This window comes from Harmonia axyridis, chromosome 1 (genome assembly GCF_914767665.1).
Source record: "Harmonia axyridis chromosome 1, icHarAxyr1.1, whole genome shotgun sequence".
Lineage (NCBI taxonomy): Eukaryota > Metazoa > Arthropoda > Insecta > Coleoptera > Coccinellidae > Harmonia > Harmonia axyridis.
Window position 1 is genome coordinate 38,632,868 of NC_059501.1, and position 20,759 is coordinate 38,653,626.

General features: G+C 34.1%; 1 protein-coding gene across 2 annotated transcripts in view; it reads left to right on the forward strand.

Moving 5' to 3' along the window:
- Positions 1 to 20,759, forward strand: part of LOC123671419 (hemicentin-1) — a 365,630-nt gene that overhangs the window by 321,313 nt on the left and 23,558 nt on the right. For both annotated transcript variants that reach the window (XM_045605267.1, XM_045605266.1), the window contains one exon: positions 2,191 to 2,517. In XM_045605267.1, the coding sequence (XP_045461223.1) occupies positions 2,191 to 2,517 (327 nt within the window). The remainder of the gene's footprint in view (positions 1 to 2,190; positions 2,518 to 20,759) is intronic.

A 20,759-nucleotide genomic window follows, 5' to 3' on the forward strand; every position in this document is an offset into this window, starting at 1 on the left:
ATGTCTCAGAAAACTTGTGACTTTGCTTTGCACTCGGGATATATACAACTCAAAAAAATGTCCTACATTATCGCAACATATTTTTTTGGGCAGGTATCTGTGAGAAAGGATACTTCTGTTTTTTCAAACCCAATTGTGGATGCAGTGAGGAACTTGGTCGGAAGTTCCTTCAAGGTGTCACGTTAGATTTTGTTAGAATTTTTGCAAGACCAAGTTTGAATTCAGGCAGTGGTAACTAATCACTAGAGTTTTTTGGTTAATACTGTTCTCCTCCAAAATATCCAATTATTGCGACACATCATATTCAGGAAATGGAAAAATATTCTGAAGAATTCAACAGATTGCTTAGCCTTTATTGTAAAATGTTCCGAATATGGCACAAAAACAGATAACTTTCAATATGAAGAGGTAAAAGATGGAAGGTATTTCTTGACATGATTCGAAATAGAGAACACCTACCAGTACCATATAATGAATATTTTAGTTTCACTAAAATCCGATTTTTCTAGTTTTTTCGACCACCGAAACATTTCCAATAATATGTCGTAACAGGTGTAAGCGGCGGGAACGCTAAAATTGACCTTATTTACAAAATAAGCGTCAGATGGCGGCAAAACCTTCTGAACGCCGAGAAGCGAGTGTGCCTAATGTGGAGCATAATGCATTTACGCTTTTTAACCTATTAATATGTTGAAAACTGTTTGAAAGCAATGAAATATGTTGAGAGCTGCAATGAATATGACTCAAATCGTAACACACTAACAAATCAACAAAGATTTACAATGAGAAAATGTCACAGATTTCCTATAGGTAAAGGCCAAGAAAATTCTAGAAAAATTAAGTAAATATCCAAATGAGATCAACAACAAAAGAACAAAAATTAAGTAAAACTTAATTTCAAATATCAAAAAGAAAAGACTATGAAAGACATAGCTATACACAAAAATCACATACCGAAATCGCGATAAAGTTTCAAACCAAAACGGGTTTGAAAGTTAATAGGCAAATATATAATAATAATGATAAAAAGAACCTTAGGTTCTGTGGTAGATCGTGTTCTTCAAACACGTAGTCCCACATTATTCGTCTTTCCAAAAGATAGTTTGTCCAAGAGGATTCTGCCTGCCTTATTGAAGAAATCTAGCATTGAGTTCCAATCTACGACCCAGAAACCTCTGAAGGTGATTATCGCAGTAGTAAACAAAACGTTAGGTGAAAAAACAACAGACCACTGAAAATGACAGAATTTTCCAATTCTGTCGAAAAATCCGGCGGTGGAGGCCGCATCACGCGGATATATTGAATATTTCTTTTCCAAATTGTTTCTTCATTTTTCTATAATTGTTATGACGCTGCAAACATTAAAATTGCATAAAGCTCAAAATTGTTTTTTCACATTAACTTCAAAATCTATTCTAACGGATAATTTTTTTCGCCATTGGTTATCATTATGGTTATCAACATGAAATTCTTCATGAATATTCAAATGATTATTCTTCATTTATACACTGAGAGAAATTCCGATGTAAATATAATCCCAATGTGTGATAAAAAGTTTTCCAATATTTGTGTTGTTTTTGAGACTTCAATCTTCTATTAATATGTGTATGTATGTGTGGAATTTCTGTGTGTTGAAATTGGATGAGAACGCCTCGCCAAAGCAGAAATTATATTTAAGAATGTTCAATACTGTGAGAAGTTTCAAAACTATTTATGTAAGTACATAGCACAACGATGATAATAATGTAATAAATATGTTCAAGAGTTAGATAAAATGACTCATGTCAACTCCAAATCGATATGCACAGGAGTTTTCTCTACAATTTTTGTTGAAAAATGAACAAATATTGTGTATGTTTTCAAAAGCAATAACTGTTGAAGATATATAAAAATGTGTATATTTTAACGCAAGATTGGTGCTGAACCTATTCCAGCACCTATTTTTGTATATATAAGGTTGACAATAATTGCTAAATTTGCATTTTCAACAGTGAACTCGCAAAATCTCAATTCATTCAAATAATTTATCACATAAATAATGGTTGTCTTTTCAAATGTTTTTCTTGAATATTTTATACATATGATTAGCTCGAAATTTTGCACTAGCATGTAATATTAAGATATGAATTTCTGTTGGTTCCTCATTTACTTCCATTTTGACGAATTTCCATTTCTTAATTTTTTTTGCAGTTAAGAATCATGAATTGGTCCAGCCTAATACGTCGAATCAGAAAGTATCCACGAATCTCACCCCAATATATATCGTTCTATCATCTTGTGCAGTTATACTGGTAATAGTGATCATCACTGCGGTTTCCATCTTGGCATGCAGAAAACCATCTACCGAGGTGGTCGTTAGACGGAAGAATACGAGGAAGCCTAATAATATGACGGAAGATTTCGAACTCAACTCAGAGGCTGGCTTTGGGTCTGGTTTCCATCGCAGAAGCGCTCAGTATAGGGCAAGCATGTACGGAATGGACGATGTTGAGAGGCGGATATCCAACATTGTAGATAGTGAGTACTGAGAAGCTTTTACCCAAATTGAATTATACTGCATTCAGTCGAATTCTTGAAACTCTGTTTGGTATTGCTCCTCTATTATTATACTCTATTTTACTCAATCAACTCCTCGAATAGAAGTGAAATAAGACTAAAATTTATATTGATCGAGACGCTATTACTATTTATAATCAAAAGAAAAAGGTTCATACGGTACCCAATAATGTAAAGGTAAAACCAATTTTGTTATTTCAACATCTTCTGATTCCATTTACAATCTATTTAATTCGATGGTCAATTTCTTATTCCTTCAAACATAAACGAGAAATTAGTGGATTTGAATATTAGATATTGAGCACTCTGATTTTCTATCTGGAGCTCAAATTACTGCCCATCAGCCACAATTTGTTCATTGTGAAGAAAGTGAAAAAACATGTACATCCTAATTTATTGATCAATTATTGAATCTTCAATAAAATCTGGTTTGAAATATGTTATTTACATTCGAGAAATATCCATTAAATCTGATAGAAACTGAATAGTTTCTTGCTTGATATCTTCATGAAGGTTCATGTGAAAATTTTTCAGTATCTTATCATTGAGGAACTTGTGTTCTTCTGACTTTTTGACTATCATGTGTGTTTTTTCTGTGAAAGAATGATTTGAATTTGAATGTGATTTGAACAGTATATAAGAACTAGAAAAACAGTAGGAGAAATAATTCCTTTTATCTTCTGAAGAATTCTCTCCGCTCTCAAAAAAAATAGAGTACATGTCCTTAAATTTTACAATAATCTACCATATCTATCTAGTGAAGAGAAGTTTAAAGATGCTGCATTAACTTTATTGTTAACTATAATCATATTCAATAACTGAGTATTCTATTTCTGATTTAATTTCTATAATTCACTCTTCTTTTCGAAGTATATTCAAATTTTATTAGTTATTCACTTCACAAGTGGGATAAAAGCATCATTACTATTTGAGTGTGTAAGTTGAAAACGAGTGAGTAGCACGAGTTATATAGGCACACGAGTATAGTAATGATACATTATCACACATGTGTAGTCCACATGTGTTTATCTACGAGTTTATCTACGACTGCCTATAATGAACAAAAAGTTAACACAAAGTTGTTATTAACTTTTGTGAAACTAAACTGGAAATATCGTAGTTGAGATCATCGAACTACATTGACAACAAGTTGACTTATATCAAGTTTGATTGTAAACGATGCCTTTCAAATTTTCGGCTAGAATTTGATGTGTTTGGTTGAAATTACTAATTCAGTAAGACTTCCATCCTATATAGAGGGAGCAGTGTCTGTTATTGGTTAGGTACAAATTCATTTATTGTGTAAATTCCTCTCCGAAAAAATGCGTTACGTTATGCAGCAAATTCAGTATCACATAATTTCAAAAGCAATCGTAAATAATATGAATTATATCACTACTTTCATTATCATTCGATTTTAATGAAAATTCACCCACTCAGAGAAACGAAACGTATTGAGTTCATTATTCCATTACACTACAAGGTTGATTTTACCAAAGTATCGTTTTAATTTGAGCGAAACGAGCAGAAACTCCACCGAATTCCCATGCAGAAAATAATTAAAAAGAGAAATGTTTCATTGTATATTGATATGATAATTTTATCTAGATATCGGCTACAACAAATGCAAGGATATCAATAAAAATTCTAGGAAAAATAACGAATATTTCTGAGTAATCGTTATAAATATTTTTCTGATAGTTAGTAATTACAGAAAAATTCTAGGTCTTATTTTTGGCCCAATTTAGTTCTCAAGTTATTTCTTATGAAAATAATGATTACTTAGAAGTATTTCAACTCTGAAATGAAGGATCATTAAGTAAGCTCAATATCAGGAAAAGCGAACGCTCTATTACAAAAGTCTTTTCAAAAAATATCACCGAACGGTGGATTGAGTGAAGAGGCACAATAATAAGCCTGTTACTTCAATTGATTTGAATTCATTTGAGATAAAGCCATACAAAAATATATGTACAGGGTGGGCAAATTTCGATGTTTTAGCACTACAACTTTTAAACCAGAGGAGATAGATAAAATCTGATACTCCATTCTCGATCTCTTTTTCTGTCCAAATTCCTGTGATGAATTGCTCGATTTGAAACATGAACATGAATAGTACAGAACAGTTTCAAATAATCATTTATTGAATTCGGTACGGAATATCCAGAAAATGTGTCGACTGTGCATTATGCAATTTTTGTCATTATTAGGTTAAATATTATTTCTTGTTTGTTACCTTCGTAATTATATTGCTGAGTTCAATCATATTTGCGTTGTTTCATATGCTATTTAAAATAGATTGGTGTGTATTTATTCTGGAGACCTATGAAAATAATGTTCTGATACATCCATCTCATTACAACTCTTTAGATTGAAACATTCGATCTTGTGAACCTTTTCGATATTTCCAAATTAATTTTCAGATGAAAAAATAATAAAACATATATAGTTTCGAATTTTGTAGAAATTAGTGAAAAGCATAGAAATAATCAGATTGACGGAAGGACACTGCTCTTGTTATAGAAAGCTCAATTTTTCTGTGCTCATCAACAGTTGAAACCATAGAAATATTGGGACTCTTAGATAAAAGAAGGTTTTTGACCATTTTCTATTATTAATATTAATATCAACCATACGATATTATATATTTTTGAAATCAGGAAAAATTAAGCTTTCAAAAAATGGTACAGAAATCTAGTGTTCTCATTTGAACAAACATTATTATCATATTATTATTATTTGAACTGGGGTCGTTTTGCTTCGGTAAGCCTTCCGGGAACTGCGACCATGCAGATCTTTTGTTCACTACCCTACTCATTCATAGAAACCCAGGGAGGTCGTCAACAACGTTAATAAAATTGACAACCTCCCTAGGGGCCTTGGCCATTACCTCTCTGGTATCCAGGACCGGCTTGCCCATGTGGATGGTTCTTAGGCCAGCCAGCTCTGGACACTTGGATATCAAGTGTTTTGGAAAAACATAACTTTGGATTATAGCTTCGTAATGAAAGACGCTTTTGAAAAGACAAGCACGCCACTGGATTCTACGTAAAAAAAGTGCAAGTATAATGTTTTGATCTCAGAGCTTTATCATCAGTATAAGCGGAGATATAAATGTTTTTCGATATCGTCATTTTTCCAATTTTCGATTAAAACACGAAAACAAAATAAGGTGGCCGAAAATGAATACTACCCATGTTAGTTTCTCAGAAAAAGAGTCCGAGAATAGGTTAACAGATTTTGTCTATTTCCTCTGGTTTAAAATTTGTAGTGCTAAAACACCGAAATTTGCCCAGCTTGTACAGATAAACCGTCATCAAAAACTCTTCATCCTAACAAAATCTTTTCCATCCTTCCTCTTCACTAAAAGTTAGCGACATATATATTATAATTGAATCTGAGATTGAAAAAGGAAAGAACCAGAAATGAGTACTGAATGTAAGAGTTTCCATTTTATTGATTTAAAGTTAGTGACCAATTCTTAAAAAGAAACAGAAACTGGATGGATTGCTTGCAAACCACCACGAAATTTATAAATTAGATATTATTAAAGTATTCATCGAATGGTTAATGGTTTCTTCTACACCACACTCACACAGTAGGCTTTCAATAGAATGCCTATTGCAACGACCATGACCTGAGTAGATTTGATTCAAAACACCAAATTTTCCTAGGAATATTGAAACCTGAAACTTCTGTGAAGAATCAACGGTTGATCTTTGTTGGAGATATTATAAAAACTCCATTTCCAACGCCAAATTTCCTTGTCACTTTCATCAGATTGACGGAAAGTATTAATCCATTAAGGCTTACGTGACTTCAATCTGATAGTTCTAGTATCTGGAGGTCCCAAGATTTCTTGACATCTACCTGTGATAGCAATTTAAAGGTGTAGATCTAATAGTTCCACTGATTATTCTCCCAGAAACGTTAAGCCATGCATCGATTTAATGATCATGAGTACTATTGAACCAAACAGAACAACTGTATTCAGCAGCAGAAAAAAACCAAGGCCAACCAAGCTGCCGTACGAAGGGAGCTGGCATCAGCAACCCATGAAGAACTAGCTAGTTTTCGAAGAATATTATTTCTCGACTTTAATTTCATACGTATGATTATTGATTTGAGTATAAAGGATATATGATAAATAATGAATTCATTTCGTGACCATAATTCAAAATAATTGATAAACTGAGTAGGAACGAAAATATTTGAAGAAAGGAATTCACCCTTTGAAAGTATGCGACATTCGGCATTGAGCCACACGCTAACCCTTTCACGGCATGTTGTGTAAATAGTAATCGTCCAAGGAAAAAGTGAATGAAGTGATAAAATCCGCGTTTAACAAAACTGAAACAACAGCTCGACTAACAAGTAATAATCATGAGGAATAATTCACGCGAATTAATTCAGCGTATTCTTCACATAAAATACTCCCCTCTTAATTCCATAATTACAAATTACAAGGTCGTGTTTCGACATAATGACATAATTTTAGGTCATTCAAAATACCGAATGTCTCAATTGGCGTCTGAACTCCCGAAATAATATCATCAATTATGTATAATTGCATAGGCTTCGCCTGCTCCTAATAACCCAAGATCCTACGCAGATAGCGTTGCCTCTATTTTCACAAACACCAGTTTTTCAGCATGCAACCCCACATAGAAGGGGCAAAAAAGTGCGGCCGAATACTGAAACAATAAAATTACAGCCCCTGTGACGCTTTATTTTATTCTTGAAACTTATTATTTAGGGCAATTTGTGGCCGATATCGATTCGAGGTGGTGTAGTTCAAATGAGCGGTTACGAAAATAGGTAAGGGAATTCTAACCGGTATGAAAAACAGTGTCAACCACTACCTTAGGTGATTCATTATGCATGAAGCTATGTGGATGATCGACGTGAGGTGGGGTGATAAGGTGTAACAACCAGAAGATTCATGTAGATATATTTGAAGGTCTCAATTTGATGGCCTCCCTCATCATGAATAGATCATAAGATACCATTACAGAATGAGAATTGAGTTCTTCTCTTGACAATGTGTCAGAACTTGAGATGATATTAATGTGATTTATTTGAAGAGGTGAGTCACTCATGAATTCATAGCTAAACCTTTAATATATCGCATGATATCGCTTAGATCCGGTTTCCACCAGAGAAGACCTAGAATACCTCGTCTGAGAAGAAAAGAAAATTGAATAATTTTTTTGAATGCATTGAAATGATGAAAATACGTGCGCTATAGTACAGTTCCAGAAAGTAAATATATAATGTGAATCAGCTAGGTGACATGAATAGATACTGTCCATAATGTCAATAATAACGTTCAACTATTGATTGACACTGATATAATATCCTTATACGGCAAATTTTTTCAATAATGTTTTGAATATATCGGACAAAACCCGGGTGAACGTGGGAATATCTGCACAATATATATTTTTTTAATATAATGAAAGATATAAAAAAACAAAACTTCTAGAAAGTACCGGGAATTGATTATATGACATGGAATTGTTTGCCAGATTTTTTCTTCACCAAATTATCAAAACTTTTTTCATACTCTTGTGAAGTTCGAGCATAATATTTCTTTCACTGTGATGTTCTTCAATTTCTCAGCTGATGTCATGTGTGTTTTGAAGTCTCCACAAAGAATAAATATATGAAAAAAAGGTCACATCCCGAATATTTTTTTCAATTAAGGTTCTTGCAGAAGCATAGAAAATTTAACATATTTCCTCGAAAAAGACCAAAGGACCAATAGTCTAATGGAAAAATTGTCACCGTATCTTATAGAATATGAAATCCTGAACAAAAAAAAAAGTCTGAGTCTCCAACTCAATCCTATGACTAGTTTTCGAGATAGAGGGCGTCGAAATTTAAAAATGGGTGCATTTATAAAGTAACATTTCTCGTAGAAAAACTTCTTGAAAGTAACACTTGCGCGACAAATATTGATTAACCATAAGGTACTCATTTTAGACTGGCTTTTAATGAAAATTAATGTGGTGCGTCAGACATTATTCAAAATGATATTTGTTCAATTCATGATTCACCTTCTAATTAAAAATTCGTTAGTGGAATTTTAAAATTTTTTGTCATTGTCATTGTCTTAGTTCGAGTACACTATTGTAATGTCAAACAGTATTGTCTCTGCTTTTACCAGTTTTTGAGATACGCAGGGTAATATATTAAGAGGGGCGACCGTTATTACAAAAGTTGAAAAAAAGTTGTAGACAATGAACATTTCGAGAGTAACGATAGAAGACAATATGTTGGCATTCACTTTTTGCTATTTTGTCATTGTACGATGAAAGACATTGTACAGGGTGTCGATGCTCACAGAGAGCATCTTAAGACTTAGAGAAAAAATCTATGACATCATCATAATCTATGAGATAACATAATATCACGGATTTTTGGCAAGAAACTGAACAAATCTCATAAATTGCATTACCACCATAATTCCCTGCTATGGCTCTGGTAAACTTTGTTTACACCAACCTTTTCGAGGCAACCGTTGTTAGTTGCTCCGAGAGCTGAAATCGATCCTTGAAAATGTTCAGATTGAAATATTGGTTGCCAAAAATGTGTAATTTTGAAAACGGTGTAATTTGGAGGCTCTAAAAATTAATACTACACATTCTGTATTTTGAAGTAGATACTTTGTTGATAAAGTATTAGTACAAATATAGCTGAATGATTGAGAAGAAAAAATTTTTGAGGGTTCGATTCCTTCTTTTGAAAATGAATATATGGGTTCGATATTATTATGCGAACATTTTGCTGTGATAGAAATATTCAGCATTGCTCAGAATGCTGCACTCAATTCTGCCTAAAGAAACACAACATTCTGAAATATTGTTCTGTGTTTCACTAATAATATACTATATTAAACTCGTAAGCGCTCCTCCCACCGAAAATCGAACGATTTTGGACCGATTTTGCGGTCGAGTGTTCTCGGCTCTGGGAGAGATACGAGAAAAACTAAAAGTACGGAAAGAAAGAGAAAATATCGAATTAACTCCCGCGGATATTCCCGTTTCCCGATTTTTCGGGATTACCTGGGAATGAACGGATAAAGTTTGGGAAATTTCCCGACGAATTTCCGGATTCACGTCGACGTGTACGACCAATAGGAAAATACTACGATGTCCTTGGGTAGCAACGGGCCTAGCAACGTCCGCGGCAATTGACGTTTCTAGAATATTTAGGTTTTATATTATTTTTACTGTGTCCATTAGAGGGCTCTTGATGAATAGAACTATTTGAAATATGAATAACTGTATAATAAAATAAAGGATCAATCTAATAATCTATTCAAAATATTCTGACGTTTTAACCAATTCTGTGCTCATTCATGAAATCGTCGAAATACAGAATGAAAATGGGTAACGTCAGATGATATTTTAATGGAAATGGTGAAATTTGGACGAATCGAGAGGAAATATGCAAGAAAAGATGAATCAGATGCGATTTATATCCCTTTTTCCATGTATATTTTATGATATTTTCAAGCGGAATCGTTTTGTGTCAGTGGAAAGCTTGGTTTGCCAGAAGCCTCTACAGGAGTCATTTGGTTATTTGAAAAGTTTTTAACGAGAAATTTGAGGAAATAATAGACTACACCTGTATGTACCGCCCTTTTATGATGGTATTTTTGCGTTTTGTTGATATTTTCATGGAAATTGGTCAAATCTTGAAGCATTCCGTTTCATGTGAATTGTCAAGGTAAATATATCATTTTGGAAAGATATCAGCATTTGAGGCGAAAAAAACTGGTAGGTGGAGATATTTTAATTCGATTTCCCTTATATTTAACGATTTTTCAAACGAAATTCATGAAAATTCATCAATTTATAGAATCTCTGTCACCAGTTATTATGACATTATTCCTATAAGGAGCACAAATGCACATAATTATGCAAAGGCATCGTGGCCGGGTCGTTAGGGATGCGGTCGTACAATCTGAGGTCTCTTTTGGGATGCGAGTTCAAATCTTGCAGCAGGTGATAATTTTTTTTTTTCTTAATTTTTCGCCAGTTATTAATTTTTATATTATTTGGCGGTGAATGCTTCGGATTATTGAAATGGATCAATTTTTTGTTTAGTCTATTGTGTGAATGATTTCGTAGTATACACATATAATTATGTTTTTCCGATTTTCAAAGTACATATAAGAATAACGATTATACATTGTTTTTTTTCAAGTTGCCTATTGGAGGTTTTTCGATAAATTGACCATATTATACAGGGTGTACAATTTTCGAGCGCCAATTATGCTTTTCTGTAAAATTGAAAACTTATGAAATCTGAAAATTGAAATTTCAAGTTAGATTTCTATCACATAATTTGCGAAGATATACGTGCGATGAATAACGTTTATACAGAGTGTACAATTTCCGAAATGTCTCTGGAGAACTGAAAACTTTTCTTATAGTTGTCATGTTAGTTCTATAGGTTATCATTCAATTGCATAATTCTTGAAGGTATACAGGTGGGGATTGACGATTATATACAGGGTGTACAATTTTCAAGCGCCAATTATACATTTCTGGAAAATCGAGACCTTATGAAATCTGGAAATTGGAATAAGAGCTTTAGATTTGTTTTCTCTTGCATAATTTGCGAAGATATACGTGCGATGAATATTTTTTATACAGTGCGATATCGATTTTACAGGAGATATGAAAGTATTTATGAATGAATTAAAATATGGATCTATGGGCTATATTGATCAACCTAAAAGGTAGATCTATGGGCTATGATGATCTACCTACAAGGTAGATCTATGGACAACATTGATCTACCTACAAGGTAGATCTGTGGGCAACATTGATCTACCTACAAGGTAGATCTATGGACAACATTGATCTACCTATTAGGTAGATCTACAGGATATATTGATCTACCTACAAGGTAGATCTATGGGCGTACTAGTTGAGTATTAATGTACCTAATTGGAAGTTATATTGATGTATTCACATCGTTTATTCACCTTGTCCTCACAATGTAATTCTTCCAATTGCCTTGGAAATTTGGTAATTTTTGAGTACACTCCTATGAAGGTTTCAGGTAGGGTACCAAAATGAAATCTTCGTAAAAAAAACCGAAGAAAACCAAGAACCGACGCATTCACCATTTTGTCACGTTTGGCATGCTGTAGTATTGTAAGAGGTCTCATGAAATACTGAATGGATTTCATTGAATATTGAGACAATGTAACATTATGATGCAAAGACCATTCTAATTGAAGAAAGCACTTTTTATCGTTTTAATATGTCTCGGCAGAGCCTCAGATTTTGAACAACCCTTATGACATGGAACGCATTGCGTTAAACCTAAACGAATAACCAGATATTAGTAACCCATATGCTAAGCATCGAAGTAATGAATATTTATTTGAAGCTTTTTGTTGCAGCAAAGAAGGAGTATAAATTATTGATAGCGTAACCAGAGTCTTGGAAAATTCATGAGGAATATAAAAAAAAACATATTTCGGCGACCACATATCTAACCGTGATTTTTTCGATATTTCCAATGTTTATATGAAATAACACTTTAAAGCTCCGAGTAAAATTTCAAGCTAATCACATCACCAGAACCATAGAAAATTCAAGAGAAATACGGGTGCCATACAAGCGCGGATCCAGGTCCCACTTTTGGGGGGGGAACTTTTAGATACTCAAAATACTGAAAATGTGAAACCCTGACACTTCCGCCATTTTGGGACGCAATTGTTTGCCGTTCATTAATATGGGTTTTCACAAAATGTATTGAAGGTGAAAGATGCTGATCTTGTAATTATTGGAGCCTTAGTATGTCAAATTCTAGGAGGGCCCGCAAAAATCAAGAGGTGCCCAGGTCATTTGGGGGGGGAACGTTCCCCCAGTTCTCCCCCCATGGATCTGCGCCTGGTGCCATACCAAAATGAAATCATCCTGGAAATTAAACCGAAGAAATCCAAGAACCGGGGCATTCACCATTTTGTTACGTTTGGCATGCTGTAGTTTTGTAAGAAATCTCATGAAGAACTGAATGGATATCATTGATTATTGACACCACTTGAAAGAAACTAATAAATTTGCTTGAATTTTTTTTCTTCTGAGCTACTAGTAAGCTAGAATTCTGAAGTGAGATTTGGAAGATCGAATCAAACATTCTAGAATATTATAATTAAAAATTGACAATATTTAGTGTAATGTGTTGAAGGTCATATTGATGCGATGTATTTGAGAGTCAATTTTTGAAAGATCATAAAGCATGAAACCTTGTATAGTATATCCAATGTCACTTGAACTAGTCTATAAAAACGCTTGGCCAGAGATAATTGCAAAACAGTCATAAACCATAGGCGTACACTTTTCAAACCCTTGAGTTGAAAATAATATTTTTGCGTATGTATGGGACTCAGATGTCGATTCTTTCAGAAAATTTGTGACGTGAGTAGCTTTTGCTGTTACATCAAAAATATCAAATATGATACTATATGTCATTCTACGGTGTTATAATTTGATTATTCTTCATTCTCGACCTGTAATATACTAACAAGGAACGTTATCAACGATGATGAACTGATCGTTGCATAGAATTATAAGAGCACGAAAATGTTTGAGATGAATTCGGAAATGTTCTGTCTGAAGATAAGATAAACTAGGGTAGAATAGATGTATGACCTTGAGATCCTTGAATGACATCCAATTTGCTACGTCAAATTAGTAGCTACGTTGCCGAATTGAATTTTATTTCTTCGTTATTGTAAGGCGAAACTTATGTCCCTCAGTGGAAGCCGAAGGCTAAATGATAATAATGTACAGGGTGATTCACCGCTATGGCCTATTGTTTATGGAAAACTAATAATAATTTTGTGCTGGAAATTTAAACAATTTCCTTTTATACCGGAAACAGATTACTACTTTCTTATTTCAAACGGCACACCCAGTATATTATTGCATTATCAGATAGCTTGGTTGATGATAATTTCAGCAATATTGCAATACTTGAGTATAAGCTCAACGGTTCATAAGTTGAAGAGATTCCTATAGATATCTTATGAAAAGTTCTTTGGAAAAATCTATATTTTTTATTCATTCAGTCAATTTTACGTAGATATAAAAAGAGAGGGGTCTCAAGCAAATCCTATACTCGAGTCGAGTCGAAATTTCATGAATTGCAATATATTATTCGTTGAGATGGTTGAAAATCCATAAGCCAATAAAATTTTCAATTACGAATAATGACATTTCTTGAAATGTTAAATTTAGTTATCCAAATTTCTATTTTAGTTTCTATGTTTTCCGGAAGTCATAGACTACTCCACTCAGTTAGAAATTGTAGTATTTCCTGAGTTCAAGTTTTTACTCGATGACTCTTAAATTTTTCGTATTCAGAATCAGAATAAATATTCAAAGATATATGTAACCTATTATTAAAACTGTCCCGACTGATGGCAGGAAATGGTGAAATATTTCTATTTTCTATAAAATACTTGATTGATTTTCCGATCTGGCTACGTAGCTGCTAATTTGACGTACTAAGAGCCTCAACATAATATGCCTATTCTACATGATTTTTCAAACCAGTAATAACATTGCTATAATCAGAAAAATGTAATGAAAATTTTGTTGGTTAATCTCATTTTAATCAATTCTTCCTTCAGTGGAATGAAGATATTTAGGATGCGAAATCATTTTCTTCAGAACCCGTCTTATATCAATTTTGACTTTGAAAGTAAATGGAGGAATAGATTTGATTGCGAAATATTCATCTTTTTTCACATAAGCCATAGAATTGTGCCGAACATCAAAGTCGAAATCATTAAAAGCATCAGTCACACAACGAACTAAAACTACGTAAAAATGCATTTCAATAATACCCCTATGGACCACACTGGTCTATGCGAATTATTAGAAAGTAATTAAGAAGTGATAGATGCAGCCAATGAGTGAAAACAAAAACGCTCTCAAAGTGGAAAGGGGAATACGAGGGGAAATATTCAGCCAATAAGATCAATCTAATCGGGACATTCTTGTTTCCAAGACGATTTGCTAAATACCGGGGTTTATTTGAGAGTATTGATAGCAATATTTTCATAAATTCCAAAGGAATTTCTGGAAACTTGGAAAACCCTTGTATAATTGAAATATTAAGGCTTCCTCCAAGTGACTTTGGATATACTATATCATGATGTCAATAAAGGTGCTAGTCATCGAAGATCCGTTTTACAGCATCGTTGCAATAGAAAGAAATCTTCGAAAGAATATAGGTGAAATGAATAAGGTCGGACTCGTAAAATTTCAAACTGCCAGTTCCCTCCCTTCACATCATCTCGTCAGACCCGGAGATAGTAAAAGAAATAGTCGAAATAACGCTGAAGCCAATTTGCTTTCGGTTGTCTTGTGATCTCGGTCGGTCCGACTAGCGTCCATTTCACCGTCCCGTTCGCTTAGCCCTCTCTGATTACCGTTTCCAGCTTGCGAGCGTCGCCAGAATACGAAATATGCCTGGCCATCTTGATCATTTGACGTCTGGGCTACACGCCATCCTAATTACGGACACCAGCGTGACCTTTTTCCCAACTAGAAGCAAGTAGGATTTTAATAATACGTACTACAAGCCAGCAGGATAGGCGCAATAGGAATTGATGAATCTAGAAGCCTCTGTTGTTTCACTAATTTATCGCTGACCATGTTCACTGAAAAATGATTCTACGTACATGAAAATTTTCAGGTGAAATAAAAGGTTTTTCTCTATTTCAGTATCGTAATGAGTTCATTTCAGTTCTAAAAAGAGTGCTGTAATGAATTCATTACAGCATCGTTTTCAGTTATATTTTTCGTTTTGTGGTTGTCTCTACTGCATATCAATCCTATCAAATTTCAACAAACGTCAATAATTGTCAACTTAATGTATAATTTGGATATAGTGAAATGATTTCCAGCATTATTCGCAATTTATCTTAATTCTAGTGGTGTTGAATCTATTTCGTCAGACATAATTCATGAATTTAATGCGTAATTTTGAATAATTCAAAAATTCCAAATGTACGATTCAAATTCAAATTCCGTAATCTGTCAATTTTCGTAACAGTCACACCAACTGCCAAGATACAATACAAATGTCACCAGGATGTATAATTTGAATTTTTCATTGAATTTCGACAATATTTCTCAAAGCTTGACTAAAATAAAGAAAATATCGTCTAATACTCGTTGCAGAAGGCAATTCCAACACTATTGCGTTCGACAACTCGCTCCTTCGTCGCTAGTTTTCGAATTTCGCATTCGTGTTGGAATGGGAGCCCAATATACTATTTTATGTAAACATTTGCTCTTGACCATTTTTTCGCAATTTTGAATGCTCTCGAAAATGAGAAAAAAGTAATATTTAAATTTTTTGCTCAAGATTACAGATGGCCTATTTTGGGCATGTTCCAACAATGACAATATTACCTATAAACACTTTGTGATATTTTGAAGGGTTGAAATATGCAACCCCTATTCCATTTTCTAATAGAATGTAACAAAATGTCTCAATTCAAAAATTTGTTTCGTAAATAATGATTAATCGCGATAGAAAAATTCTCGGAAAAATTCAATACAACTATACAACATGTGTTCATGGATCTGTTCTTGTACAATATTGCATTTTTTTGTCAATGATATCGAAAGAATCTCGTATGTGGTGGCCACGGTTATCATATTTGGAAAAAGGTCAAAGAATGCCACTCTTCAGCAATTTCAAGAAAAAAATAATTTTTTCTCATTTTGAAAAGAAAGGCCTAAGAGCTCTGATATTTGACAAGTATTTACTCCCTGAAAATTGTTGCACTTATCTGGTAACACCCTGTGTATAGGATGAGCCATGGTCTAACAACTAACAAGGGTGGTATTTGGCCACTTTCTTTTGTTTTCGAGTTATAAGCGAAAATTGGAAAAATGGCGATATCCAAAAACATTTATATCTCCGCTAATACTGATGATAGAGCTCTGAAAATCTCCTCTGGTTTAAAAGTTGTAGTGCTAAAACATCGAAAGGACCCCGCACGCTTAGAATGGGAAATGGCTTTCCGTGAATTTGATATGGTGTAGTTCTTGATGAACTAATCAGAAAAGTTCTTAGCCAAAAAGCTCAAAAATGTACAGTTTTCGAGATATAGAGCTTTGAAAATGGATTTTTTGCAATTTTAGGGGTTTTCGCTCATCAATCGGGGAACTCTCATTTCTGGTTGTGATGGAATTGGGATGTTCGGTGGCCAGAACCCGACTGAGAAATGATCTTCCTTGATTATATTAGGCACCGCCATCGATAATTTTTCATACACTGCTCCACATTGGCTATGAAATGAGATACAAAATCCAAGATCTTTCATACATCTTTTCATGCCACAGGATGAGGCCAGAATAATTCACATGACCGAGAAACGACATATTTTGAGATTTTTTTAAGAGAGACCATAATAACTGAATCCTCATATATCTGATGTCCAATAATATAAAATATGTTAGCCGAAATGTTCATAACCAGGCATCGCGAGCTGTAATGGGGGAAAATGGGAAAATCATAAACATATATCCTCAGGGATAACAATTGTGATAACTATTGATGTCATTTACATATGATATGTGATTTGTTTCTCACAAATCTCGATAATCTGACAATGGGGTGCCAAGACATTTTCCTCGGAATGTCTCGAAATTGATGATAGCATCTCACAGACAAACGAATCCGTGAAAATGTCTGCAGTTTTGATGCAATATAGTACTATGCGGGTAGAATATAGAAGTCCAAGTGTTGGAAGCTAACTATGAATGGAACTTCCGATATTAACCCACGAATTCTTGGAAATTATATTTTTTTTTATGAAATTTTTGAACTTCACACATACGAATGAATACTATCTAATAATATGATCGTTGGCAAAATGAATTAGTAGATCAATCAAAAACAATCTACTCATTCATTTTGCCAACGATCACATTATTGGATAGTATTCATTCGAATGTGTGAAGTTCAAAAAGTTCATAGAAAAAAAAAATTATTTTCCAGAATTCGTGGGTTAATATCGGAAGTTCCAGTCATAGTTAGCTTCCAACACTTGGACTTCTATATTCTACCAGGATAGTACTATATTGCATCTTGAGTGGTAGGTTGACATCTTTGACAGGGTTATGGTAAACTAGTCTTTTCTACTCATCATTTGGATGTTGACTTCCTCTTTGAAAAATCTTGTCGGCCTTTTATTTCAGTAAATCTATGAGTCCCGACGCAGCTCTCAACTGTTAACTTCCTTCCACTTAAATATCTTTTTGATATGGCTCCTGGCGGCATAGCCCAACGCTTTCGATCCATGTATTTGTTGAGGTCTTCCAATAGCTGCGTATTTTATATGAAGTTTTTAGTATATAGTGTTATACCTACAAATATAATTGACTTCATTTTCCCATTTCATCTCAGATTTTCTGTCCATGAGGAATCTTTGCCCGAAATGGGTCCCGCGCTTGTTCACCGCTAATCGACAGCAACAATGCATCGTCGATAACGAAAGTTGTTTGCAGTTATTTAAGCGAAATAAACAAAATTCTTTTTCTCCGATATGCGATAATGGATAAAACATAGTTTCATCACTACACTCCTGGCTCAAAAATAAGATCAGCTGAGTGAAAAGCAATCGATAAAAACCTTCCACGGCGACCAAACTCTCGAATATCAACTGGCAAAATTATGGCACCAAATGTTTGTACCTGCATAGTAAATTATCCATTGACCTAAGAAAGACATCAATAGGGATTACTACCAGGTGGATTTCCGCGGTTAGATGAGCAAACTTTGTGCGGTGTACGTAGTTGTACAGGGTGGGGGCAAATAAGCGAGGTAAGCGGCTATATCTTATGATCCACTCATCGCAGAGACCTGCGTTAAAAAAATTTACCACTAAAGTATACAAGAGGACACACTGGAAATTATTTTGAAGTTCATACAGCTACCGCTAGGAGGCGTAATAGCTACCGTCGAGTAGAAAAATGAATTTTACTCGAAAATGTTTCTTAAGACATTGAAGAACAAATATCATCACTGTAATCCTTGGAAAATTCTCTATCTTTTTGAATTGTCACTTTCGATTTTACGACATCACATAAGGGTAGGTGAAAGGGAGAAATCTGACTGATTGAAACGCCTGTAACTTCAGTTTGGCTCAACATTTTTGAGCAAATTAGATCTCGTCTGAAATCTTTATGATTGAGGACAAAATATAGTCATGATAAATTTGTTTTTGCTGCTTTCGATAGGGGGCGCTAAGTCAGATGTTCATTGTTCTGTTCATTTTACTCCGAAATTTAAAATGTAATGATAGGATTTTCTTAACAGAAACAGAAATTACATCAAATTTGCATGAAAAAACCGGAAGTTCGCAAACCGATAATTTCAGGCATTCTGAAGTTATGGCCGAAAGAAGATATGCTTCAACTGATGCACTACGAAAAACCGAATTGTGTCTTCAAGTTCTAACAGAAACAGAAATCCCATCAAATTTGTATGAAAAAACAAAGAGGTCGCAAAGCGATAGCTTCAGGCGTTCTGGAGTTATGGCCGAAAGAAGACACATTTTAGTTTTTTAGTGCATCAGTTGAAGAATATCTTTTTTCGTCCATAACTCCAGAACGCCTGAAGCTATCGCTTTGCGACCTTTTGGGATTTTCATACAAATTTGATGGGATTTCTGTTTCTGTCAAAACTTAAAGACACAATTTGGTTTTTCGCAGTGCATCATCATCTTTCGGCCATAACTTCACAACGCATGAAATTATCGCTTTGCGACCTTCAGGTGTTTTCATGCAAATTTGATGGAATTTCTGTTTCTACTAAAAAAAATCCTATCATTACATTTGAAATTTCGCAGTTAAATGAACAAAACAATGAACTTCTGACTAAGCGCTCCCTATCGAAAGCAGCAAAAATAAATTTATCATGACTATATTTTGTCCTCTATCAACAAGATATTATCTTTCAGACGAGATTTAATTTTTAATCAGTCAGATTTCTCCATTTCACCTACCCTTATTTGATGTCGTAAAATCGAAAGTGACAACTCAAAAAGATAGAGAATTTTCCAAGGATTAGAGTGATGATATTTTTCCTCAACTTCATATGAAACATTTTCGAGTAAAATTCATTTTTCTACTCGACGGTAGCTATTACGCCCCCTAGCGGTAAAGGTATGAACTTCAAAACAATTGTAAAATTTTTTTACCGCAAGTCTTTACGATGAGTGGATCCTGAGATATAGTCGCTTACTTCACTTATTTGCCCACCCTGTACCTTCACTTAATCTTCTTTCTCTTTACGAAGCATATAAGTTGAGGGCAGCAATAAACGACGATCGATTATTTTCCTCGTGAGCAATGATTTTTGTAGGTCCTTTTTCGCAAATATTTTGAAAATATATCAGTGCTTTGTACATTGAACATAATATCGTTGATTATTTAACGAAAAACGAAATGAAAAATATTATCATTCCACAATCTAGATTATGGTTTTAAAAAATAATGTAAAAACTTCATCAAGTTTTGAACTGCGCAGTCACGTGGTGGTATTCTCTCTTAACAGAGAATATTATAAAATGTTATTGCATCAATTGAGTGCGGAAATTGAAAAAACGTTTACCAAGCAGTGAATTTAACAAGAAGCATTCTGAAAATGCCTCTTGTCAAAAATCTGTTGCGTTTTTGACTGCTTGACCATCCAGCTTATTCTCCATATATTCATCGACATTCTTCGATGTATTCTAAGCTATAACCTATTCAAACTTTTCCTTTCGAATGTATTTTCCAGATGAAGCAAGAAAATATAAGTGTATCCTCATTCGATTACGTGGCAAATAAAAGTTTTATTGCCGTCGTATTAACAGGTGGCATAGAATATAAGGAAATTTCGCCAATCTTCGTTGGCTAGGCGGAGAACGAACAGTGGGATCAAATTGGCAATCTGCTGGAAAGTTCTAAACTCGAACGAAGGCACGTTATAGATATGTCGATCACTCTCCAATGACCTATCGTTCGATGGAAACAAAACACGTTTTCGCTTTCTCTATTACGCCGTTCTCTTCAATAAATACCAAGAGATTCGTTTCATTTAACTGGCAATACCTCCAGTTTATTTGGCGAACGGTATCGGAAAGTTATCGACGTTCTGTTACGTCA